The following is a 25,695-nucleotide window of genomic DNA, read 5'->3' on the forward strand; positions in this document are numbered from 1 at the left end:
TAATAATATTGTTCAATGCTTTCCTTGGTTATTGCTTTGTTCAGGTTTTCTAATTCCTCAAGTCCATTTTGGTAGTTTATATATTTCTTTTAAAACTCCATTTATATTTTCCAGGTCTGTTAACATAATGTCCTCTTGTGGGTTTTGAATTTAATGATAACCTAGTCAGACTCTGAGCTAGAGGTAACTGCATATTCAGACAGAGGTTCAAACTTAAATTAATGAAGAGAGTAAAAACAATAGAAATGGAAATTTTAAATAATTGAGACAATTTTAATATCAAATTTAATATACATTGAGGATAGTGGTTCTCAAGATGTATTTTTCGTATATTTTCTGGGGTTGTTTTGTTTTGTTTTTTGAGGCAGAGTCTCACTCTGTCACCCAGACTAGAATGAAGTGGCATGATCTCAGCTCACGCAATTCTCCTGCCTCAGCCTCCCGAGTAGCTGGAAATACAGGCATGTGCCACCACACCTGGCTAATTTTTTTTTTTTTTTTTTTTTTTTTTTGTATTTTTAGTAGAGATGGGGTTTCACTATGTTGGCCAGGCTGGTCTCAAACTCCTGACGTCAGGTGATCCACCCACCTCAGCCTCCCAATGCTGGGATTACAGACGTAAGCCACCATGCCTGGCTTTTATATATTTTCTCAGTAAAAGTTCTTTATCATAGTACAGACCAGGGATGTAATGAATAAAAATAAATGAATCCATCATTACAATAACACTTCACCAACAAATACTTGTTAGACATTTATATATGCAAGGAACCAGCCTTTGATATTTTTAAACTTTTGAATTGGATCTGCAAGCTAACCAAACGTTTATATCCAGGTAGTCAACCAACATTCTATTTAAAACAAAATTGTTAAAACGCATTACCAAATGTTGTCATAACCTTATCACTTAGTTACAAAGGACAGTAAGACATAATAGACTGTCTTTCTATGATAAACTGTTATTAACTAAGTCAACCCTAATTTCAGAAATAATCTTTTATTTCCTAGATGAGAAGTAAAACACAATGAATCATGAGGTGATTAATCAGTCATCTAGTTTAACCAGATGTTTGATGAGTGCAGACTGCTAGTGAGAATTTTAGAACTACAGGCAAGAACAATGGGTTATGGAGTTCCCAACACCTTAATCTACACAACTCTGAAAAACAACCATACCTGAGAAACTGCGAAGTAGGGAAGGAGGGAAATAGAAGCAAATTATCGCTTAAAAATTAAATAACTAAAAATGTAAAAATAGCTAGAGTTCCATTATGAAATATTTCTTGGATAGCTCTGAAGAAGAAGAAAATGACTTAATTTTTTGTTTTCTTTTGTTTTTTTGGGAAAGGGTCTCACTCTGTCACCCAAACTGGAGTGCAGGTGCAGTGACACGATCTTGGCTCACTGCAACCTTCACCTCCCAGGCTCAAGAGACTCACCGACCTCAGCCTCCCGAGTAGCTGGGATTACAGGCATCACCACTACCACCTGGCTTTTTGTTGTTGTTGTTGTTGTTGTAATTTTAGTAGAGACAGGTTTTCACCATGTTGGCCAGGCTGGTCTTGAATTCCTATGATCCACCCACCTCAGCCTCTCAAAATGCTGGGATTACAAGTGTGAGCCACCATGCCTGACTTGATTTAACTGTCAAATATTCTCTCGATTAAAAGCTTCTAACCTGGCTTCGGTATAAAATGTGTGCCCAACTGAAGTTCCTCAAGGCAATAGGCTATTTTATACTTTACCACTAGAGTGACACGTTATGAATATTTGAAAAAGAATATATGAGTCCTGTAGTGTATTGACATGTGGGGAAAAAAGTTAGACTTTTTAGAACATTTATTAACTTATTTTAGTTCCAACATTCAGAAAAGAAAACTTTACAAAGCATGTGCATATAATTTATAGTAAATATAAAATATCCTGGGGAATAAACTTAGATTATTATTTACTGAAAGGGACTGTATAGTGGAAAAAAAAAATCTGTGATTTAATTATAACCCTCCTGATTATGGGAACTAGACCTGGTTTAACGTATTAGTCCATGTGTGCCTAGCACAAAGCTGGTAAGAACATTAACTTTTTATGAAGTTGCAAATCAGCTTGTAAGTCCAAAATCTACCATTCTGTCCTCTCCTAGCATGCACACAAACATAAAATTACACTTAAAATGTTACAGGCAAAACACTGTCCTCTAACAATCACTAATATTGTATTTTCACATTAGCCTGATACATTCCATTCATTTCTTTCTTCAAGGGTCCTCTGAACTATTTCTCCAGGGGCACAAACCCATAATGGCAACAAATTTTTCATCTTTTTCACTGACATACCCATTGGTGTCACAACAGAAGCAAAGGGTAGAAGAAGCATTGCTGAATTAGCCTAAAAGTTGAGACGGTTCAGGGGATGTCTATTTATTTCTCAATGTACACAAAAGTCCAAACTATTCACATGTTGGCCACATATTACTATGCATCATGTACCTGATTTTTAACTTGGATTTTGAGACAATGTGGATCTTAGAAGAGCTAGGAAAAATTAAGAAAGTTATGCAAATTTTGACATAAACAAAACTTCAAGTTCAATTAACATAGGAAAGTGAATGTTCTCTAAACATCATGTAAAACACTTAGCAGCAACTATGTCTATAAAATTAATGTGTGTTTCTGTCTCACGGTGACCTTGTCCATAATTGTTCTATTTTATATTTCACTTTCAAGATACTTCTTTGAGAAGCCAATATTCTATACTAACTGAAGAAAAAATATTCTTAAGTTCCTCTTATTAAAATCTGGTTTAGGTCATTTAATTGTGTTAAAAGAAAGATGATGTTACAAATAAAATTTAATATGATCATTGAGAAAATGAGGATGAACATTTCTGGTAAAATACTAATAAAATAACAGGATCCAAAATGATATATGCATGACACAATGAAAATAGTGGCTGAAATACAGTTGGTGGAGAAAACACACAAGAGCTAGAATCCAAGCTCCAGGCCAAGGGTGGTGACCCACACACGTAATCCCAGCACTTTGGGAGGCCAAGGTGGGCAGATCACTTGAGGACAGGAGTTAAAGACCAGCCTGGCCAACATGGTGAAACCCCGTCTCTACTAAAAATACAAAAATTAGCTGGATATGGTGACAGGTGTCTGTAATCCCAGCTACTCAGGAGGCTGAGGCAGGAGAATCGCTTGAACCCAGGAGGCAGAGATTGCAGTGAGCTGAGATTGAGCCACTGCACTCCAGCCTGGGTAACAGAGCAAGGCTCTGTCTCAAAAAAAAGAATCCAAGCTCCACCGTTCACCAAGTCTGTGAGGTTGGGAAAGTTATTTAATTTCTCAGAGCCAATCATTACTCATCAGTAATAGTAAAATAATAAAGATTGTATCTTCAGATGAGTTTTGTGATAATTAAATAGGATAAGATACTTAGAGCACTTGAATCAGTACACTTAAGTACATAATAAATGCATAATATTATTGTCATTCTCTCAAAATTGTTCCCAATTAACATGATCATAATAAAGTGAATGATTATGCATAGGAAAATTCTGGAAGGAATTAACCCAAGTAACACAATTCTGAAGGTTAGTAGTAGAATTCTGGAATATTTTTTCCTTTGGTATTACTATTGCTCATTTCAAAAAGCTTCCAAATGCCTTAAGATGCAATGTTATTATAATTAAAAATAAGGTAAATTATGTATTATCCTAAAAATTCACAACTAAAAAAAAACATTTTGTAGCAAGAGAAGGCATCTGAGCTGTGGTTAAGTCTTCGCTGGGAGATTAGTCTCTCATGCTTTCTGAGAAAATTATGTACTTTTTAGAAAATTATGCAATGTATTGGTTGAAGACATAGGTTCCTGTCCCACTGCTGACTAACTGGGTGACATTGGATAGGTCTGTACAACCCCTCTAAGCCCCACTTCCCTTCTGTGCACATTGGAAGAATAAGGGTAGCCCATTCATAGGGTATCTCTAAAAATGCTACCATTTCAAGCTTTATGTTTCTATAATCATGGGAATCATGCCATGGTGACTTTTAAACTACTTTTAATCCATTTTATAAAGAAAGCTTCCATTATTAGAGCTGTGTGTTCCTGAAGCATTAACCGATAGAATGAGATAAACAGTGCAGAGATAGACCCATGTCCACGGGATAAAGGGCATCCAAGAAAAGGGAGAAAAGGACAACCCCTTAATAAATAATCTTAGAACAACATGGGAAATGCATATAACTGTATCCATTATTCATGCCTCACACCAAGATAAATTTCAAATAAGATCCAAACGCAGAATATGAAACCATGGAACAAAACATAGGGGAATTGCTTTACAACCCGGGAGTGGGAAACCATTCCTAACTCAAAATCCGGAACCTATGGGAAAAATAACAACTAAATAAAAACAAGTTTGACTACATGAACATAAAAATGAATAATAATCTAAAATGTGCACAGAAAAAGAAAACCACCACTGCAAGCAAAAGCAAGGTAGTGGGGGAAAATTGCTTCATGAAGGGCTAAGAGTCCTAATACAAAAGAATTGTCTAAAAATTGAGAAAAAATCAACAACCCAAGATGGACAAAAGATGAACAGTTCACAGAAAAAAAGATATAAATGGTCCTTAGCGTAAGAGAGGATGCCCAAGCTTCTTACTGGTGATAAGAGAAATACGAATTAAAACAACATGACATTTTGTACCTTTCAAATTAGCAAAAACTCCAAAGTTTAACAACGTATTCTGTTGGACTGTGGAAAAACAGGCCCTGTCATATATTACTGTTGGAAACATAAATGGTTCAACCCCAGTGGAGGATAATTTGGCAATATCTAGCAAAATGACATATGCATTTACTTCTTAACCCATCAGTCACTCTTATAACAACCAACCCTCAGGGGTACTGGTAAAAAATATGAGACGATAAATACACAAGACTATTCATTACAATACTAGCAATAGCAAAAGACTGGAAATAACCCAAATGCCCATCAACAAGGGACTAGTTAAAGAAATTGTAGTCCAGCCACACACTGGAGCTGTCAAAAGGCATAAGGCAGATTTCTGCATACCGCTAAGGAGTCATCTCCAGGATACAGCAATAGAGGAAAAAAGCAAAGTACAAAAGAGTGTGTACTGTACATTACCATTTGGTTAAGAGAGGAAAGAATATATGCTATATGAACACATTTACTTCTGTATGCAAAAGAAATAAAGGAAGGACAAATAAAAACCAATAAAAAGAAGAAAAAACATATTTACCAAGAAAAGGTCAGAATAGGAAGGAAGAAATGGGGATAAAAGTGAGAGCTCTGTTAATATATATCATTTTGGAAAATCATGGAAACTTTTATACAATTAAAAAATATATAAATAACTCAAGAATACAAAACAAAGCAAACTCTACCATTCAAAATCAAGCTGAAATAAATGGAACTAATTATACACACACATTTTATAAATCTAAATTTGATGTACAATTAGGTCCATTTATTTCTAGCCAAGTTGCTATTCATATTTTGAAAATGCTCTATTTTTTCTCTTTCAAAGAAATATGTGTTTACCAGCTCTGTCCACTGAAAATGAAAATGTCTAGAGTAATGACAGTGGGAACGGGGAATCAAAAGAGCAGAAAGACTATTTCCTATCTATGTTCATGAACAGAAAGTGAAGTTATGCCTTTTCCTAACTCAGGAAACAAATGTTGATATTTTATTTAAACTGGGAAGCCAACACAGAGTAGTGCTGATCCATGCCAAATTTTTCAGCTCTAAGGTGAAATTCAAAAAATAAGGACAAATTCACATACACACGCACCTGCCTGAGTATTCTCCACTTGCCTCTGGCCCAGCTCCATTCTTCCTCCCCTGCCCTGTTCCATGTCCCAGGAGGAGAACCTGAACCTGGGCACTGCCTCTCCTGGGCTTCCTTGCAAGTTCCCTTCTAACTGAGTTTGGCCAAAGGAGGCAGGGACAGGAGATCAGACGACAGGGCAAGAGGGAGGTAGGGTATTTCTTCCGGACACTCTCCCTGCTTTGGAGTTCTTTCTCTGCCAATAGCCTCATCCTCACAACTAAGTCTCCCTCTGGCAGCCCCCGCTCCCACAATTCCAGTTCTCCCTGGACTTCAGTCCAGAGGGTGGTCATGACTTCCTGAATCTCTGGGCACCTCACTATCCCTTGCTTGTTCCCCTAACCATGTCCACAGCTCTGCAAACTCTCTTTAGTTGCCAATAAGTGGGCTTGCTTTGTTTCCTGCTGCACCCTAATAAGTGACAACACACACACAACACATGCACACACACATATCCATACACACACGTACATGAACACACATACACGAATACACACATGCACACCCCACACACAGGGTATATATAGGTATATCCATATCCAAATATAAATATGGATGTATATTTGCACATCCATACATCCATACACTCACATTCATATATAGACAAACATACACATACACAAATAAGTACATATATAAATATATGTGAACATATCATGTGTCTGTGTAAGGTTGGTAATAAACCTCACTACAATTTTAAGTGAAAATGAACTTTTTTGGAAAGGAAAATAGAGCAAGTAATGGTCTCCTAAGTAGGTTCCTAAAATTGTTTTGGCTCTGAACTTTTATGGCTCCAAATCAAATGTCTGGACGCTGTATGACAGAGCAAAAACCACAAACGCAAAGAAGCAACAGGGTCAAGAGAAACATGCATGTGCTGGAGAGAGGCAGCCTGGAACAGCGACTCAGCTCTGCATCAGCCAGGCTTTGACTCTGGCTGAGAATTAGACGAATCTGTGCCTCGCTGACTCCTTCTGTGTCATAGGACCCAAAAATAGGCCCTCCCTCCACTCCCCCACCCATGGCTGTTGTGAGGCTCTGAATGCACTAAGTGCTTCAGAAAACATTAAAAGCATGAGAACGATATGTTTTATTCTCCATTTATCCAGGATGTGTACAGTGATACTCCAATAAATTCACAGAGTGTCACTTTACATCCCTCCCTCCTACACCGAAAAGCAAACTCATCCATTTAAGAGCACTCAAGACTGAAACCAACCTTGACAGAAAAATCTAGTCTATTCCTTCTAATCAGCAGGATTGCATCAAAGCCATTATGGACAGATGGGCATTTTGTTCTATTTCTGAAGACCTCCAGGGAAGGAGATTCTACAAACTGCCTTGGCAGCTGACGTGCTAATGCAATGTAGGATAACTTATAAATATAGGCAGAGTCGAGGAGGGCCTCCAGAATGCAGCCCAGCATGGGTGTGCACTCGCCCAGCCTGACACACAGCTAAGGAACATTCTGAGCACTCGAGCCATCCCTTCCATTGCTCCCTTTTCTTTTAATTATAATTGGTCCTTCAGAAACCAAGTCATTTAAAGGGGAAGGGAAGAGAAGACTTTGTGCTAGATGGATTTCTGAAAAACGTAAAATGAAATGATAATACCAAACACACAGAAACCAACGACTTCAGGCAGATACAAGGCAGACGGGAATACAGGGAAGCGCTTTTCCTTCCAGTACATGGTAGAATGTTTGTTAAATGAATACAAATATGTGTTAAATGAATGCATTTGTAGAAATACAATCTTTCTCTTGTTCTTTTTCTTTTTTTCTTTTTTCTTTTTTTTTTTTCCGAGACAGGGTCTCGCTGTGTCACCCAGGCTGGAGGGCAGTGGTGCCATCACGGCTCACTGCAGCCTTTATCTCCCAACTCAATCGATCCTCTAGCCTCAGCCTCCCAAGTAGCTGGGACCACAGCCATGCACCACCACGCCCAGATAATTTTTGTATTTTGTGTAGAGATGAGGTTTTGCCATGTTGCCCAAGCTGGTCTCAAACCCCTGGGCTCAAGCAATCTTCCTGTCTCGGCCTCCCAAGTGCTGGGATCATAGGCATGAAACACCACACCTGGCCACTTATTCATACTAATAAGGAATGTTTTCTGGCCAGGTGCAGTGGCTCATGCCTGTAATCCCAGTACTTTGGGAGGCTGAGGTGGGCAGATCACGAGGTCAGGAGATCAAGACCATCCTGACTAACACAGCGAAATCCCGTCTCTACAAAATTAGCCTGGCATAGTGGCACGTGCCTGTAGTCCCAGTTACTCAGGAGGCTGAGGCAGGAGAATCGCTTGAACCTGGGAGGCGGAGGTTGCAGTGAGCCAAAAACATACCACTGCACTCCAGCCTAGGAGACTGAGCAAGACTCCGTCTCAAAAAAAAAAAAAAAAAAAAAGAAAAGAAAGAAAAAAAGAAAAAAAAAAGAGAAAGAAAGAAAAAAAAAAGGTTTCTTGATATGCTATTTGGAAGTGACCACAGCACAGCTGATTTAATGTTGAAGCTGTCGAGTCTGCACTTCATCCCTTTGCATGAGTATACTGGCTCCAAGAACCTGTTATCTGTCAACACAAGGCAGACCATTGACTTAGAGCTCCTCATAACTAGGAAGCCAGTAGGAATAAAAGAAGGGGAGAGCTGGAGGATGAAACCCAGCCTACACTTCCCATCTAGCCCTCTTCTAATTCATCTGGGTGTCTTCTAGTTCCGCACAAAGACACTATGGAAGCCTTCAGGAGCTTTACTGGGCCCCACCTGTAGGTCCCCAGGATGTGAAGAGCTTCCTCTCGATATACAGCAATTCTTGGAGAATGAATAGCAAATCCAAAATCACTCTAAATTGATGATTGTCAGGTAGGGAGATTTTGCTCCCAGGGGACATTCAGCAATATTTAGAAACTTTTTAATTGTCCTGATTAGGGGTTCTTATTGGCATTTCATCGGTAGGGGCCAGGGATGCTTCCGAACTTGTACAATAGACAGCCCAAGATATCAATAATGCCAAGATTGAGAAGCCCTGTGTCTTCTGAGACCATGAAAGTTTCACCTGTGACAACTTACAGTACCTGTCTGCTTTATATCCACACCTTAAGTTACCAATTTGACAGATGTGTATCAAATGCCTATAGCTCTCGACCAGGCAGAAGGAAAAAAAAAAGGCAACAACTTTCCCTTGTTTTGCACTTCGTGCACCAAAACAAGCTCCTCGGAAGAGAAACTGCAATGCAGAAAATATCGTGTCAAACAAACAAATAAACGAACAAAATACCCAGCAGGTAGCTTAGCACCGAACACATAACTACATACAGGGCTCTTGTAATTTCTGATGAAATGAGTGAGAATGTGGATGAATAGGGCCTCCTGGAATAAATCTGAAGTTCTTTTTAAAAAAAAAATAAGATGAGGGAAGGTAAGGAAAGTGATAGACATACAAGGGAGAGAAAATGGCTGGAGGCAGTTTGGTTTAGTGTGCTCTCTGGAACACTGTAGAGTTTCTCCCATAGAAAGAGATTACATATGGTTGTTCAGTTCCAGGTCAGCCCAGAAAAGCTTCGTTAACCATAATCCAGCTGGCACTATAAAACTGCAGGAGTCGTGGGGTACATGCTCCCTAAGCTCTGTAACTTGGAAGAACGAAGGACAAAGAGATGATCTGTCCCTTCCCTGTCTCCTCTCCTCCCTCTGCAGACCCCCAACCCCCTGCTGTACCCCACCTCTCTTAGAGGTAAGAGTAATTCTAGAAAACTAACTAGCATATTTTTAAAAATTAAAAGTAAGTATATAAAAATGCAAAGTGTAGCCCCGGAAATAAAATAATACCTCAGACCCAGACCCTCCATGCTCCTTTTGTAGAGACAAAGCCACTGTTTATTACATTTCTTCCAGAAATACTCTCTGCACATACTCAAACATATACACGCATATATGCATGTATCATCTTTCAAATTATATGCAGAAACGGAAATATACAATGCAATCTGTTCTGCACTTTCTTTTTACTTATAAATCTACTTTATTTCTTTAATGGCTGTGGAATATTCCATGGTATGGATGTACCATTTGTATCAACATTAGGATGGCTCCTAGGAATATTCTGAAACATCAAAAGTTAATCTTTCCCCTCTTATGACCTAGTATCCCTCCTTCCATCCTCCCTTTAGAACTTCCCTGAACCCTTCACCTTCCCTCTCTTGACTGGTTCTACTCTATCCTTTTCCCCAAAGGGTCCACCCTCCAAAAGCATGGACTTCCTCACACCAATAAATACACTCACCTTCTTTCAGAGTGGCTGGCCTGACTTACCTTATTCTGAAAGAAAGCAATCTGACTTCACACTAATTATTATATGAATTGCTGCCAACTCAATAACCCACACATTTAGAAAGGAGATGTTTGTTAACTAAGTTGAACTCATTATTGGAATTCCAGAGAGAACAACAATTTAAAAACAAAAGGCAGAAAAGAAGCTATCAAGAGCACACCATTTGGGGTTGGGGTCAGCCATATTGGCTATTGTCTCATGCCAGAAAATCTAGACAGAGAGCTTTCTCTAATTAATGACATTTGGGCAGTTTTTTTGTTTCCTCTAGCTAAAAGTCAAATTATTCTTCGAAAGCTCTGAGATTTTTCACAATACTCTTATTCAGTAGGGGTCCTGGAAAGAGTAGGCCAGCTGTCTATAGGTGTGGGCCATTCGTAAACAGGTGTCCATAACATATGGACCCACCGTTCCGAGTTTGCCACCAGTAAATTGAGAAAGAGTAGAAAAGAATGTTTTGTTAACTATACTCTCCATTATGCCTCTTATGAAATCTTATAGGCCATATAAAAATACCAATATCTCTTCATCAGATGCATAAAAAAAATGGCCTGAGTCACTACTGGCATCTTTTGCTATGTTACACACAGGAAGAACTGGTTCCCTTTCACCAGGGACAGGATTGTTGCAGATTCATTTCTGAAATGATATCCTGTTTGGAGACAGACCCAAAGTAAACGCTGAAGTAACCTGGTACCACAGAGCTCTGAGCATGATTTATACTCGTGGGATTCTTTTGCAATCCTTTATAAAACTTGACTAATTTTTCTAAGAGGGCTTAAACAAACTTGTGATTTGATTATGTGAAATTCTGATTTTTTATGATCTTATTTTTCCTTTTTTCATGCATTTTGGCTCATGAACCATGTGCCAGATGCCTATACCTACATGAAAATTATCCACAGTTTGTCCCAAGGTTATCAAGTATGAGATATTGTATTCCAAGGATTTCTATCACATTCTATTCCTCAGGGGCATATTACTATAGGACTTATGCTCCAAGAAAGAAATCTGTCCCTCCTTAGTTGCAGTAGCCAGGGAGGGATTTTAGCTGGATTCATGTGAGCTGAGCGGGTACGGGGGGAGAGTGTGTGATCTTGCATTCAGCAATGGCCAGCAGCATTACTGCCAATGGCACATCCAGCTGAAGAGTGATGCTAAATAAGCTTTGCTAACAGTATTCAGGAGAAAATAATGCAAACGCAGAGTAAACACAGATCAGTTTCAATTTCTGAATAAAAGAGAAACACAACCTATGAATATTCCCATCAACTAAGCACAAGCTCTCAGCTAAGACCTAAAAATGCATAGATGAAAGAGACAAAGGCCCCTCTCCTAAGAGATCACAGATGAGAGGGGAGGAAAAAGCATTGAACAATCACAACTGAATGGAGAAGGTCTGAACTAGGCAGTGGTGGTGGTGGAAAGAAAGGATGAGAGGGACTGGAGATAGCTGGAGAGGAGTTTCAATGCGACTGCATGTGGAGTGGCAGAAGCTCAGGGGCAGAGGATGACTGAAGTGTCTACTCTGGCCACTGTGTGTCTAGTGATAACATTAAATAAGATGGTGAATGAAGAAGAATAAAAGGAATGGACCATGAGTTCAAGTTTGGGATGTGCTGACCCCTAGATGCCCACAGAACATCATGGTCGACTACGAACTTCAACCCTGTAAAATTTATATTAACTTTAAATTATTCCTATTAAAATAAACAGATCTTTTCTTCACAAAGACTCTTCATGAAATCTTAACAATTTTAAGACAGAAAAAGAATGTCATCAAATATGGAAGAAGTTTGGTTCTTGTAGATCTACTCCACAGAGCAAATGGTGGTCATCACTGATAGTAAATAAGACACATCAAAGAGTTCACTGTTAGTCTATGAGCTCAAGGACAAGGAGAGCCCTAACTATAAACTGTGTATCCTCAATTTGATCAAAACAAAGTCAGTAACAGTACATTAAAACCATACTCTTGAGAGTCACAATTTCAACTATGAGTTAAAAACCAAAACCTATCTTTTAAGTGTTCATGTAAATATCCTTTGCCAGTGTAAACATGGAATAACTCAAGTGCAAGACTTCACAGGATGACTTATGTGTGGTATACAATCCAGAGCCCAGCCTGTGGCAGCCAGACAGCCAGGGTTCAAATCCCAGTTTTGCAGCCCTGAGACCTTAGGCAAGAAGAATAAACTCTCTGAGACTGTACTTCCTAAACTGTTTCTGCTTCTCCTGGTGAGATATGACTTACTCCTAGATAGGCATGACCAAGTATACACATAAAATATGAAGCTTTCATCCTGTAAGATAGCGTCACCCAACAGAGATACAATGTGAGCCACACACTATATTTAACTTTGCTAGTAGGTACTTTTAAAAAGTTTCTTTTTAGTCTAGTGAAATGAACTTAATGATATATTTTTAACTCAGCAGATCCAAATTGTCATTTCAACATGTTATTGATATAAAAGTATTAATGGAATAGTTTACATATTGTTTAGCTAAGTCTTCAAAATCACTGTACAATTTACACTTACAGCACATCTCAATCCAGATGCTAAACATCCTCTGAAACACTTGGTAGAGTTGAAAAAGTAGATTCACACGTCTAAGTTGTCCCAAACATAGTAAAATGTTTCCAGTAACTCAATTGAGTATCAGTATTTACATTTAAATTAAGTAAAATTAAGTGTTCAATTTCTCAGTTACACCAGTCACCTTTCAAGTAGGCAGTAGTCACATGTGGCCAGTGTCTACCATGCTGAACCGCTGAGTGCTAAGGTAAAAAAAATTACTCTGGGTCAGGCTATGCCATCACTTGCAGACACCACAAGATCAGGCATAGATAACTGAATTGAGACTGGAGATGTACAGAAACAAATATTAAGCACTGAGAAAAAGGACTGCAGAGAGAAGGAGAAGAAAGAGCAGGCAGAGCCCATAGAGAATACAGAAAGTAGAAGCAATCCATTGTGGGCATCTCACCTTCCCCTGCCCGTAACTGTAGACACATTTTTCTGCTTTCCCTTCTGATCCAATGGAAGGAAATATTACTGGATCCTAATGAAGGCCAACACTATACTTGTGCTTTGAATTCTATCCCCTTCTTCCCACCCTTCTCTAGAACTTTGCTCCTGCTATAATCCCTCTCTCTTGTATCACCAGTTTCTCCTACTCTACCAGATCAATTCCATCAATGTTAATTCAAACATGCCTTCGATTCCATCAATGTTAACTCAAACATGCTTTCGTAGCTCCCATATTTAAAAACAAAGATGAAAAACACAACAAAAATCTTTTGATCTTAGATTACCTACATCCTCGGTGCCATTTCTCTTTGCCCTTCACAGCAAAACTTCTTAAACTATTATCTCTATTCACTATTTCCAATTCGTCCCCTCCTCTCTTAGCTTCTGTTTCCACATTCACCTTTATTCTCTCTCATCTCAGTAGACCCACCTTTGCTTGTTCCTCCTCTTCCACCAGGCCTCTAAAGGTTGGAGATCTTTGAGAAACCTCCATATCTACCATTTTGATCCAGCAATGGCACTACTGGGTATCTACCCAAAGGAAAAGAAATCAGCATGTCAAAAAGATATCTGCACTAGTATGCTTATCACAATACTATTCGCAATAGCAAAAATACAGAATCAACCTAAGTGTCCATCAACAGATGATTGGATAAAGAAAATGTGAGAGAGAGATATATATTTTCCTATCACTGATTAAAGGAACTTCAATAGACTTATTATTCACAACTATTAGGTATATTTACATAAAACCATTTTATTTGTCAATATTAATGACTGTACTATTTCTCCACCTGTTTTTCCTAGTCAAGAAAATTTTACCAAAAGGACAAAAGTTGAAAATTGTAACCTCAGCAATCTCTAACTTTGAGGACTTACCCCCGGTACAAATGTTCATGTATATGCGTATTTTCATCACAGATTCAGACAGATGCCCTTGCATCTATGTATACATATACACACACCATTGAATACTACTCAGCCATAAAAAGAATAAAATCATATCTCTTCAGCAGTGTGGATGGAACTGGAGGCGATTATCGTTAAGTGAAGTAACTCAGGAAGTCAAATACCACGTGTTCTCACTTATAAGTGGGAGCTAAATAATGTGTACACATAGACATACAGAGTGGAATAATAGACACTGGAGACTTGGAAAGGGGAGAGGGTGGGAGCGGATGACAGATGAGAAATTACCAAATGAGCACAGCGTATACTATTGGGGTGACAGTCACACTAAAAGCCCAGACTTCACCACTGTGCAACATATGTATTTAACGAAACTCCACCTGTACCTTCTAAATCTATAAAAAATATAAATAAATAAATAAAATTAAGGTTAGAGAGCTTCAGGATTGTTACTGGGCCACTTCTCCTTTCTATCTACACTTTCTTGCTGGGTGATCTCATCTCATTCCAGGGTTGTAAATGCCATCTAGGTACTGATGACTCTCACATTTATGCCTCTTCTCTGCCTTCTCTCCTGAGTTTCACACTAATAGAGAGAACAGCTTAATGGCCATCTCCATAGAGATGTACACATCCAACCAAAGTGGGTCTACCTTTCATTTATCCCTTCCCTAGTCTTCCTCATCGAAGCTAACTGGCCATTCCACTCACTCATTTACTAGAAACAAAATTCTAGGAGACGTTCTTGTTTTCCCTACTCCCTCATTACAAACATTTCATTTTTCAACATGTTTTATTGGATGTATCTACAAAGCAAAACTTAAATTCATCGTCTTTTCTCCATTTCTATGGCCACCAGCTTAGTCCAAACCACATCTCACGTGTCTCCTGTACTCATTCTCTGTGTACATTCTTGTACCATAAAACCCATTTTTCCCAGACATCAGCCAAAGTAGTCTTTTTGAAAATGCAAATTAAATTGCATTCAAAACTTTCACGACAGTAACAGTAAAATCCCAGCTCTACCATGGCCCTGCCTAGTCTCTCCTACTAAATCCTACACCACTTCCCCTTTTGCTCAGTCCAGCCTTCTCTCCATACTTGTGACACACCATGCTCCATGCGCCTTTTTACTGCAGAACTTTCCCACTTGCTACCCCTTCTGCCTTGAGCCTAAATAGATGGCTTCTGCTTAGACATGAACCACATAAATGCCAACAGGAGAGACAAAATCTTCCTTACAAATGATTCTAAGCCTCTCCTAATACACAGGAGCATGGAGATCCAGGACCCAAATCCCACACCATTAGGTTTGCCTAGAATGATGCTAACCGGAAAACATTCAAAGCAGGCAATACCGTATGTCCATTTGCAATCTGGAACATCTAACCAATTGACGTCTGTTGCATGGACAGTCACAGCCTTACCCTAAACATACAAAACATAGAAACAAACGCCTGTACCTTTATCCCAGTCAATCATGGAAAATCAGTACTGTTTGGGCTTTCAGAAAAGACATTACAACTCCGAGCAAGTCAGTCCCTTCAGATTCACACCTCAGTCATTCATAATTTTCTCAACATTTCCTTTCCCATAACAAAAATAATAAACTCTCTGGCATTTCAGCTCAAAATAAACTAACCAAAATTTCATTGGGAAGATGTTATCGAAGTATGACAAAGACACACCATAATTCTCAATCCTTCTAAACAGCTGGTAGATGTTAAATTCTTCTGCAATGAGTTTTTTTTAAAAAAAAAATATTTAACACATCTTTAAACTGCAAAACTGATGTTTCAGAATCAACTCTGTTTATTCTTGGCCTGCCATGAACTGTTAACATAGAAGACTGGAACTTTACCAGTATATAAATAAGTTTATAAATTAAGAGAAACACTTTGCCATTTGAAACTAATAAATAGACAAATCAGAATTGAAAAATATAAGAGATCAAAGAGAAACGTTCCTCTAAACTAACAAAGATACGGGATGAGAGTCAGTAGATCATCAAGGAATGAGGACTGCCAGCCCTTTTGTGCCATGACTGTGGCCTGGAAAAAGTCCAGGCCTCCTGGGAGAGGCTCCTCGGCCTGCCTAGAGCAGTTAATCCCAGACACTAGAGTTTCCAACCTGGGAAAGAGTCTCCAGCCCACGCAGGGCGCAGAAGTTACAGCCACCTGACATGACATGGATGAGGGTCTCAACAGTGACCACCAAGAACTTGAAATCAAAACCCTTCCTCCCCTCCCCAGCCCCATAGTCTATCATCCTTTACGTTCTTATGTGCAACTGGAAGGAGGTAAAGAAAGTCCCACACTAACCAAGCCTATTTATTTCTATAGGTCAAATTCAAGCCAAAGTAAGTAAAGAAATAATAAAGAAATCAAACATTTCTTACACAAATTATTTTATTACTAACAGCATATTATTTCACGTATTCCTTCCCTGGTCTTCCTCACCTAAGCTAACTGGCCACACCACTCATCCATTTACAAAAAACAATATTCTAGGAGACGTTCTTGTTTCCTCTACTCCCTCATTACAAACATTGCATTCTTCAGCATGTTTTATTGGATCTATCTCCAAAGCAAAACTTAAATTCATCTTCTTTTCTCCATTCCAATGGCCACCAGCTTAGTCCAAACCACCATATCGTACCTGTCTCCTGTACTCATATATAAGAATAAGTGCCCTTCATATACACCATGGAATACTATGCACCCTTAAAAAAGAATATGTTCATATCCTTTGCAGGGACATGGATGAAGCTGGAAGCCATCATTCTCAGCAAACTAACACAGGAACAGAAAACCAAACACCGCATAGTCTCACTCACAAGTGGGAGTTAAACAATGAGAACACATGGACACAAGGAGGGGAGCATCACACACTGGGGCCTGATGGGGGGTAGGGGGGAAAGGGGAGGGAGAGCATTAGGACAAACACCTAAGGCATGTAGGGCTTAAAACCTAGATGATGGGTTGATAGGCACAGCAAACCACCATGGCACATGTATACCTATGTAACAAACCTGCACATTCTGCACATGTATCTCAGAACTTAAAGTAAAATTTTTTTTTTAAATTTAGAAAAAGAATAAGTGTTCTTGCTGAAAACTGTTACACATTCTAAAATAGCATTTTCTAAAAATCATATCACTGATTAAAGGAATTTCAATAGACTTGCTATTAAGTATATTTACATAAAACCATTTTATTTGTCAATGTTAATGGTTGTGCTATTTCTTCATATGCCTTTCCTAGTCAAGAAAATTTTGCCAAAAGGACAAAAGTTGAAAACTGTAACCTCAGCAATCCCTAACTTTGGGGACTTATCCCCTGGTACAAATGTTCATGCATATGCATATTTTCATCACAGATTCAGACAGATGCCCTTGCATTGATTTGAATACTTGCATAAATATTAATGTGTACAAATGCTTGCATGCAGAAAACCCATTTATGAAATATCCAATTGCATAAATTAGGTACATTAGATACTAAATGCATTAACACTTCAAAAAATACACGCACAAGTTTGCATGACCAAAAAAAAGGTACAATCCAGTAGAAGAACCTAGATTCTCTCGATGTGTTTGCCATTCTGTGGGCATGAACTGGGGATCCCCAGAAATGATTTGAAGCCTTTAGAGTATTTATGGTTCACCATTTGCACCAGTCCCTCCTGACCCAAAAACCAATTAAGCCCCTTTTTATAGTAAATTTATAAATTGTCACCTGTGACCCTGAAAGAAAGTGTCCATTTTTTAAGCCATCAGATGGCCTCAAGAACTAGTTTTTTCACAGCAAAGATGATTCCAAAGTAATTTTCACAAAATAGCCTCAAAACTTACCTGTACACTACTAGACTATATGACTGACTCACTCTCAGGAGTGCCAGGTAAATATAAACCTTAAAAAGTTACAGAAGAAGGCTGGGCGTGGTGGCTCATACCTATAATCCCAGCACTTTGGGAGGACAAGGTGGGTGGGTCACCTGAGGCAAGGAGTTCAAGACCAGCCTGGCCAACATGGCTAAACCCCATTTCTACTAAAAATACAAAAATTAGCCGGATGTGGTGGCACATGCCTATAATCCCAGCTACTCGGGAGGCTGAGGCAGAAGAATCACTTGAACCTGGGAGGCAGAGGTTGCAGTGAGCCAAGATCACGCCATTGCACTGCATCCAGAGTGGGTGACAGAGGAAGACTCCATCTCAAAAAAAAAAAAAAGAAAGTTACATAAGAAAATACAATAAAGCCTCACTGTTTGGTGAATTCAGATACAACACAAATGACATTGGCAGGTATGCTCCACTCAGTTCTGGTTCTCAAGTGGGGATAGTACTTATCTTGGGGAGATGAGTGTTTAAGAAGCCATTTCCTTGTCACCAACTATTCAGAGTTTCTCAGTTCAGCATATGGCCAGCTGGGTACACTAACAGCTTCACTATCTTTACTTTTGTATTTTTTGTAAAAGTACAGGTTGATTTTAAAATATGTTTTCATTAACATTAAACAACAACAACAACAACAACAAGGCCCCATTTTACACTTAAATTTTTTGTGCCTGATTTATGAAATGATTGCAAGTTCTCGCTCCCTGCTTCAGACTGGACTTTAGTCTCATCTGTGACTGAGCAAGACTTCAGAGACAGGTCTATGGTCAAAACAAAGGGGAAAGAAGATGGGTTCTGAACCCAAAGTATTTCTTCTACTATAGAGAGTTCATAGGTCTCCTTGAAACTCAAATTCAGCTCTCATGAGAATATGACAAGCATCTCAGGAGCTGAAGGGATATATAAAGTGTTTGGGACTATTTCTGCCTAGTCTCAAAGTATATACTTTTTGATCAAAGAGTGTACAGCAGGGACTTACTATTGTGCACTAACGCACACTTGTTAGTCATTCTCCTTGGCACACCACTCCACATTTTGAGCCTTCCACAGTGAAGTGAGTCTGCAAAACTGAATTCTAGCCTGTGGAATATGGATGGACGTGACATGCATGACTTCCAGACTGAACGTGAAACCCTTGCTATCCACGATGGGCCCGCTCTTTGCCTGACTGCACGCCAGATGCAGCTCATCCAGTAGAGAATGCCATGGCCCCACTAGATACCAGAGGTGCTAGACAGAAGCAGCCTGGATCCCTGAATGACCACATGGAACAGAGTCCTTTTAAGCCCCCTCTGTGCTACCAAGCTGTGTTGGTCTATAATGTGAGAGTACAATAAAACTCTATTGTACTCAGATCTGAAGGTTGTTTATTTCAGCAATTAACTTCCTGACTCATACAAGGTGCAACCACAGCATAAAAATGCACCTACTATTTCATTAACAGACAAATCTTTAAGATATAGCAACATTTCTATCAGGAACAAAATGGGAAGAGAGATCTAGGAGTGCACCAAGATAGGTCAAGAGTTGTGATTGGAAATGAATCTGGAAATAAACTGTCATGCTGTGCAATAGTGAAGCAAAGTGTCACACAATTTTATTTATTCATTAAAGCACTTACTGAAGGCCAATACATGCCAGGTACCATGTCTGGTGCTGGGGTTAAAAATATGACTGGCCACATTCCCTGAGCTCAAAGAACCACAGTCTAGCTGGCTGGAAAGAGAGGAAATGCAATCAGTCCTTCGACACAATGTGGTAAGTATTATAAAAGTCACCCCGAGGAAGCATCCACTATCTCCTCTCAGATGTAGATTTTGTGTAATACACAACATGGGTATCCATAACAAAGATCACGAAATAGGTTCATTTCTGGATTAAAAGTAACAGAACTTTTGAATCTTCTCAAGACTGTGCTAAACATGACAAACGGCAACTGTGAGCCTACAAGTGATACTAATATCAGCTAAGGCAGCAGATGATTATCAGCATCTCTTCATCGAATTCACTAAGCACTGCATGGAAGAATGCAGACAACAGAACTGAGAACACCCCCAAAAACACGCTCCCCTCAGTAGTGAGCCTTAAAATATCTGTATCACCTGGAAATCACACGGACTTTGAGATACCTCCTCCTTTGTAAGGATACTGTGCCATCAGAGACTGAATCTGGAATCTGTGCCTTTTAATGAAATGGAAGCAGAATTAAAACATTGTTACCTCTTTAAATTAAAATGCAGAATTTCAGAAGAAATATAGGGTTTTCTCCATCCCATCTTAAATAATCTTGACGCTTATCATGATGCTTGTAAGGATGCAAAGAAGCATTAGGAAATTATCTAAAAATCGTAGGGTCCTGAGTTTAAATTGCAAAATAACTCATTTGTGAACTAAAAACCTAAGAAGAATTTTTTTCACCTACATGAGAATCATTATAGGACCAACTTCCACTCTTATCAATGAAAGTTCCATAATGGACATCAGCTTCCAGAAAAAAATTGCAGCATTATTTCATAAAGATATTATACCTAAAACTGTAAGGAATGGTAATCAAAATAATGAGGCTTCTAAAAAATCCAAATAAAAATAAAATAAACTGTTGCAAATGGCAATAAATTTCAAGACTGGATATACTGCTGCTATTTCTATAAATTCAAAATGACGTGACCAATTAAAGCATTTCCATGCCCAAATCTTTCCTCCGTTTTCAGTTTATTGCATAATAATAACAAAACTATCAATTACTAAGCACAAGGACAAATCTTTCACTCATATTGTAAGAGCTAATATTTAATTCTCATAAAAACTCTGCAAGTATTTTCATTTCCATTTTACAGATGTGGAAACTTAGACATAATAAAGTGAATGAAACAGAACCACTTTATTACTCTATTTCCTATGGTTAAAGGGGCAATAAAAAAAGATGTAGGCATTAGAACTCAGGTCTTGTCTGCCTCTAAAATCAGTTGTTTATGCTCAACAGGCTGTTGCAAATAGAACCTAAAAAATGGTGGATAATGATTATGAAATCTGTCTAAGCAGAATCCAAATTCAGTCTACTTGTCCCTCTGGCCCATGTCTTTTCTGTCCTGAATCACGTAGTTAACTACGTCTGCTCCCCACTTCCTTTTACAATTAGGTCTGGCCTTAGAGCAAGAATTTAGCGAGACCTTAAATCCAAGGGACAGCTCCTTCTCTAGTGTACAAACATTCCAAAAAGCAGAAAGCCAGCTGTCTCTTTCTTGGCAACTTCCCACTGAATCTAAATAAATAATGCAGTGTTTTCTGTGTTTTAATTTTCTTTAGGATTACCGTTCATTATAGTTTAATTTCTGCCTGTTCTAATTATTGCCTTTTCTGACCTTCCAAATGACCTTGTAATCCAACACCGTTCAATAGCTTTGAACATCTCCCACCTTAGGAATAAGCTTGGGTTGATTCTTTTTCAGCATCATAAACGTTAGCTCATATCACATACTCTTTAAAAGAACAAAAGCATAAGAAGGAAATGGGGCCTTTCATCAAACATCCCGCTTTTTTGCCTGGTATTAATCCCCATTCCAAAGCAAAACATTTTGGGATCCTTAGGAATAATTACCACCACTTTGTTTTCGATGTGTGATCTGGAAGGATTTAAAATTGCACCTGCCAAGTGCAGCCCAATAACATACGCTCAGCTTTCTCCTGCCCCACATGAGGGCACAAGGATTTCTCCAACTCTCCTAAACCAGGCTAAACTGTTTTTCCCATGTCTCTCAATTACATGTTAATAAAATTCTTAAAGGTCCGAAAGGAAAGCCAATCATCCCTTGGTGTACCCATCTCCGTTGAGAAAGCTCGACTTCACATTTTTATTTAACAGCACCTTTCTTCTGAGTCATGCAAAGGGTTTTTCCATCATGTGTTCATTGATCCTCCCAACTTAAAATAAGCATTAGATACTATCATTCCCATTAGAGATGTAGGAGAAAAGAGGCATAGTGATTGAGATACAATGTTCAGCTGAAAGAGGTCACTTCAAAAGTTGAAAGAGTCTTATGAATTTATCACATAATCCATATACCACAGGAAGTTGTTTCTTGTTTCTTACCCACATGTCCTGCTACAATGCAAAGCTAACTTCCTTTGCTTTTAACTAGGATCAAGTCCTCAATTCCTTACACACAAAAAACTAAGTTGTCCAAAACTATTTGGTTACTAGGATCTTACTTCTCTGTATTCTGACTTTAAGAGTCAAAGGTAAATCATCTCAAACAAGCATCCTCACAGGCTGCCAAAAAAATGATAATTCCAGACAGTGTCCTAAGGACAACAGGGACCCAGGGCCATCTCTTGGATCATCCGTATCCACTAAAATGACCTGTGCTAGTCAATCAATGTCTACGGTCTAGTCTCTGGTCTGTTTAATGAACAAGAGGTGGTTAAGTTTTGGAGTCAAAGTTAGTTACCTTATGGTTCACCATCTAACTTTCAGAAACACAGTCAATAAAAACAACAAAAGTTAAGGCTTAACTTGTATTTAAATATAGTTAAATATAGGCCAGGCACGGTAGCTCACTGCCTGTAATCCCAGCACTTTGGGAGGCCAAGGCAGGCAGATCACCTGAGGTCTGGAGTTCAAGACCAGCCTTGCCAACACGGTGAAACCCCATCTCTACTATAAGCACAAAAATTAGCCAGGCATGGTGATGGATGCCTGTAATCCCAGCTACTTGGAAGGCTGAGGCAGGAGAATCACTTGAACCTGGGAGGCAGAGGGTAGAGTGAGCCGAGATCGCATGACTGCACTCCAGCCTGGGCGACAAGAGCAAGACTCTGTCTCATAATAAAATAAAATAAATTATATAAATAAATAAAATTAAACATAATAATTGGTTTACCAGAACACCCCACAATGCAGACATTTTAGGTTAACTGAGATTTTTCATGTTTGTGTGAGAACTAACGTAGCGTTTCTGTCTATATTTGTATGAGAACTAACGCAGCATGCAAGGCTAAAGGCATACATATTTATATGGGTTTGCACTCTCTCACACCTGCCAACCTGAGAGCATGTCTGAGACTACCTATCCCAGGCTTGTATCGCAGTTGGAGCGTGAGCACACCATTGCCCAATTTACATGCCACACAGACACCTTTGCTCAACATTGTCATTCAATTCTAAATCAATGCAATAAAACTGCCTAAGTTACTTTTTTAATTGGCATTGCTTCAACATACAGAGATACAAGAAATCATAATTATTTCCCTTTTGTTCTCCAAAAGCAGACACCTACAAATCCTAGTGCCATAATCATCCCTGGCTAAACAGTCAGACATAAAAGGCCACAAGATCCCCTAGTGAAAATTAGAGTAAAATCCAATCCACGTAAGGGCCAAGTTGACCACAGGACTAGATGAAGCACTCTCAATATTTAAACAAACAATTACCCTAAAATGTAGGGTCATTTCCTTACTAAAAAATACTTTTGAGTTACTCTTCAAAACTTTCAGGATAAAATTAGTATTTGCAGCTCATTGAACACCACGCAGTCTCATTCTTCATTCCTGTACATGCAGTTTCCTTAATGTGAAGTTTTTTGCCACCCACCATTCACCAGCGCCAACTCCTCACTTGTGTCTATCCTTATTCATTCTTAAAAACTCATCTCAGGACACTTTCTTCTGTAAGCCATCTGGGACCATCACCAAACCCCAGCTAGGGTTAGGTGCCTTGCTCTGTACTCCACAAATTCTCGCTCTTAACACACTTACCAGGCCATGTTCTGTGTTCTGCATTGATAGTTGTGCTTAGATCTTGTATCCTCAGCTCCTAATATAGTGCCAAGCACAGAAAAGGTACCTTCAGGGAATGGAGGAACAAGTAAAGTTAGCATATTCTGAAGGAGAAAAGGCATCAACCCTTAATAACATCATGCATCACATGAATAAACCACGTGTAAATTGTCTGGAAAAATGCAAAGCCTTCTTATATCCCAGCACATAAAGGAACATCTGAATGAGAGATTCTACTTGGGGATGAGAAGAAAGACTGGTTCCCAGTGGTAAGAAATTTGGAACTTCAAAATTTGGTCCTAATACTCGCTACACAGACCCCAAAATGTCATTTAAGAACACACTAGCTTCATACCGACAAAAAGAAACCAAAATTTTTTGACATTTGCTCTATAGCACAAGGGCTCCAGATATAACATATAATCAATGCTCCCAAAATCCTGGGGTAGAGGATTCAAGTGCTGGACTTCGAAGTCAGAAAAAAGAAAACCAAACCAACGAACTTGGACTCCAATCCCAGCTCTGTTCTTTACTGATTGTGTGCAATTAAATAATTCATTTATCCTCTCTGAGAGCCAGTTTCCTCATCAGTGAAATGAGAATAATGACAAGTATTTCTAGGGATTGTTGCTAAAAAAATAAGTGAAATAACAAACATGAAAGATGGCCGGACACACAAGAGCCCTTCACGAATGTTCGTTCTCATCTCTTCCCTCTATTTGGGGATGTGGGTGTCACCTACATATGAACAGGGATGAAGAGATGATTGACAGGCCCCTGCTTGAGCCCTGAACAGCTAAATGAGGACAAGGAAGGTGAGAGGCAGCCCTTATAGGCTGTATGAGCAAGGAGCCAATCATGTTTCCTCCAAAGTCTATATGTTGTTTCTGCACATGGAAACTGGATTTTCAAATAATCTTTTCAGAAGCTCACTATGAAAATCTGTGTTTTCAAGAAGCTGTGGCCCTCGTGTTGCTGGTAGTTAGCAGGATGAAGTTGAGTCAAGGAACACACAAAGGACTTCAGAGGTTTTTCAAATATTCCAATTCTTGAGCCAGGAGTAGCTACATGACTACCCATTTTATTATTTTTGTTTTTTGTTTGTTTGTTTGTTTTGAGACAGGATCTCACTCTGTCACCCATGGTGAAGTACAGTAGTGTGATCTCAGCTCACTGCAACCTCTGCCTCCTGAGTTCAAGCAATTCTCCCACCTCAGCTTCCCAAGTAGCTGGGATGACAGGTGCACGCCACCACATCTGGCTAATATTTGTATGTTTGGTAGAGACGAGGTTTCACCAAGCTGTTGGCCAGGCTGGTCTCAAACACCGCGCCCAGTCCCATTTTATTATTCTTTAAACTGAACATATGTTTCTATCAACTGTTTTGTATATGTAATATAGTTCACAATTTAAAAACGGGGTATAGTCTTAATATTAGGAGGCTGGAATCAGGGATCCTAGATGTGGAAATCCTGGCAGCATTTAACAAAGGATAACATTTATTTTTTTGCCTCCTGAACTGATGGGTTTTTTTGAATTGTTAATAGCTACTTTTGTGGAACCCATACAAGTGCCAGAAAGCTCACCACCCCAAGATCCCCAGAAGCTGACTGATTCCAAAGCATTTGGTAGTGAGACATTCAAAGGTCCCCTAAAAAATAACCAGGAGTACAGGGTGCATCCTGAGAACAGGATGATGCTGACGATATCTGAAGGATTTACAGTTTAATACATAGGAGTTCTTGAAAGTCTTGAAAGTCTATTTCTGAATGGCTGGGAACTTCAGCAATGCCTGTAGATTTGAGTTTCAAAGCGTCATATGTTGAAAACGAAAGGCAACCTAGACTAGAGGTCAGAATGCCTCAGTGATAGCCCCGAGTGTTTCACAGACAGC

The 25,695-nt window shown here is 39.0% G+C and overlaps 2 protein-coding genes across 5 annotated transcripts in view; one reads left to right on the forward strand and one right to left on the reverse strand.

The window, feature by feature from the left end:
* LOC126962727 (60S ribosomal protein L12-like) overlaps positions 1 to 25,695 on the forward strand; it is a 990,727-nt gene that overhangs the window by 752,594 nt on the left and 212,438 nt on the right. The gene's annotated exons all lie outside the window — the stretch shown is intronic.
* Positions 1 to 25,695, reverse strand: part of NEBL (nebulette) — a 378,265-nt gene that overhangs the window by 130,442 nt on the left and 222,128 nt on the right. The window contains exon 3 of one of the 4 annotated variants that reach the window (XM_050804043.1): positions 23,781 to 23,868. The exons of the other annotated variants lie outside the window; for them this stretch is intronic. Within the exon in view, the coding sequence (XP_050660000.1) occupies positions 23,781 to 23,804 (24 nt within the window). The 5' untranslated portion in view covers positions 23,805 to 23,868. The remainder of the gene's footprint in view (positions 1 to 23,780; positions 23,869 to 25,695) is intronic. 4 annotated transcript variants of the gene reach the window in all.

This window comes from Macaca thibetana, chromosome 9 (genome assembly GCF_024542745.1).
Source record: "Macaca thibetana thibetana isolate TM-01 chromosome 9, ASM2454274v1, whole genome shotgun sequence".
In the NCBI taxonomy this organism is placed as follows: Eukaryota; Metazoa; Chordata; class Mammalia; order Primates; family Cercopithecidae; genus Macaca; species Macaca thibetana.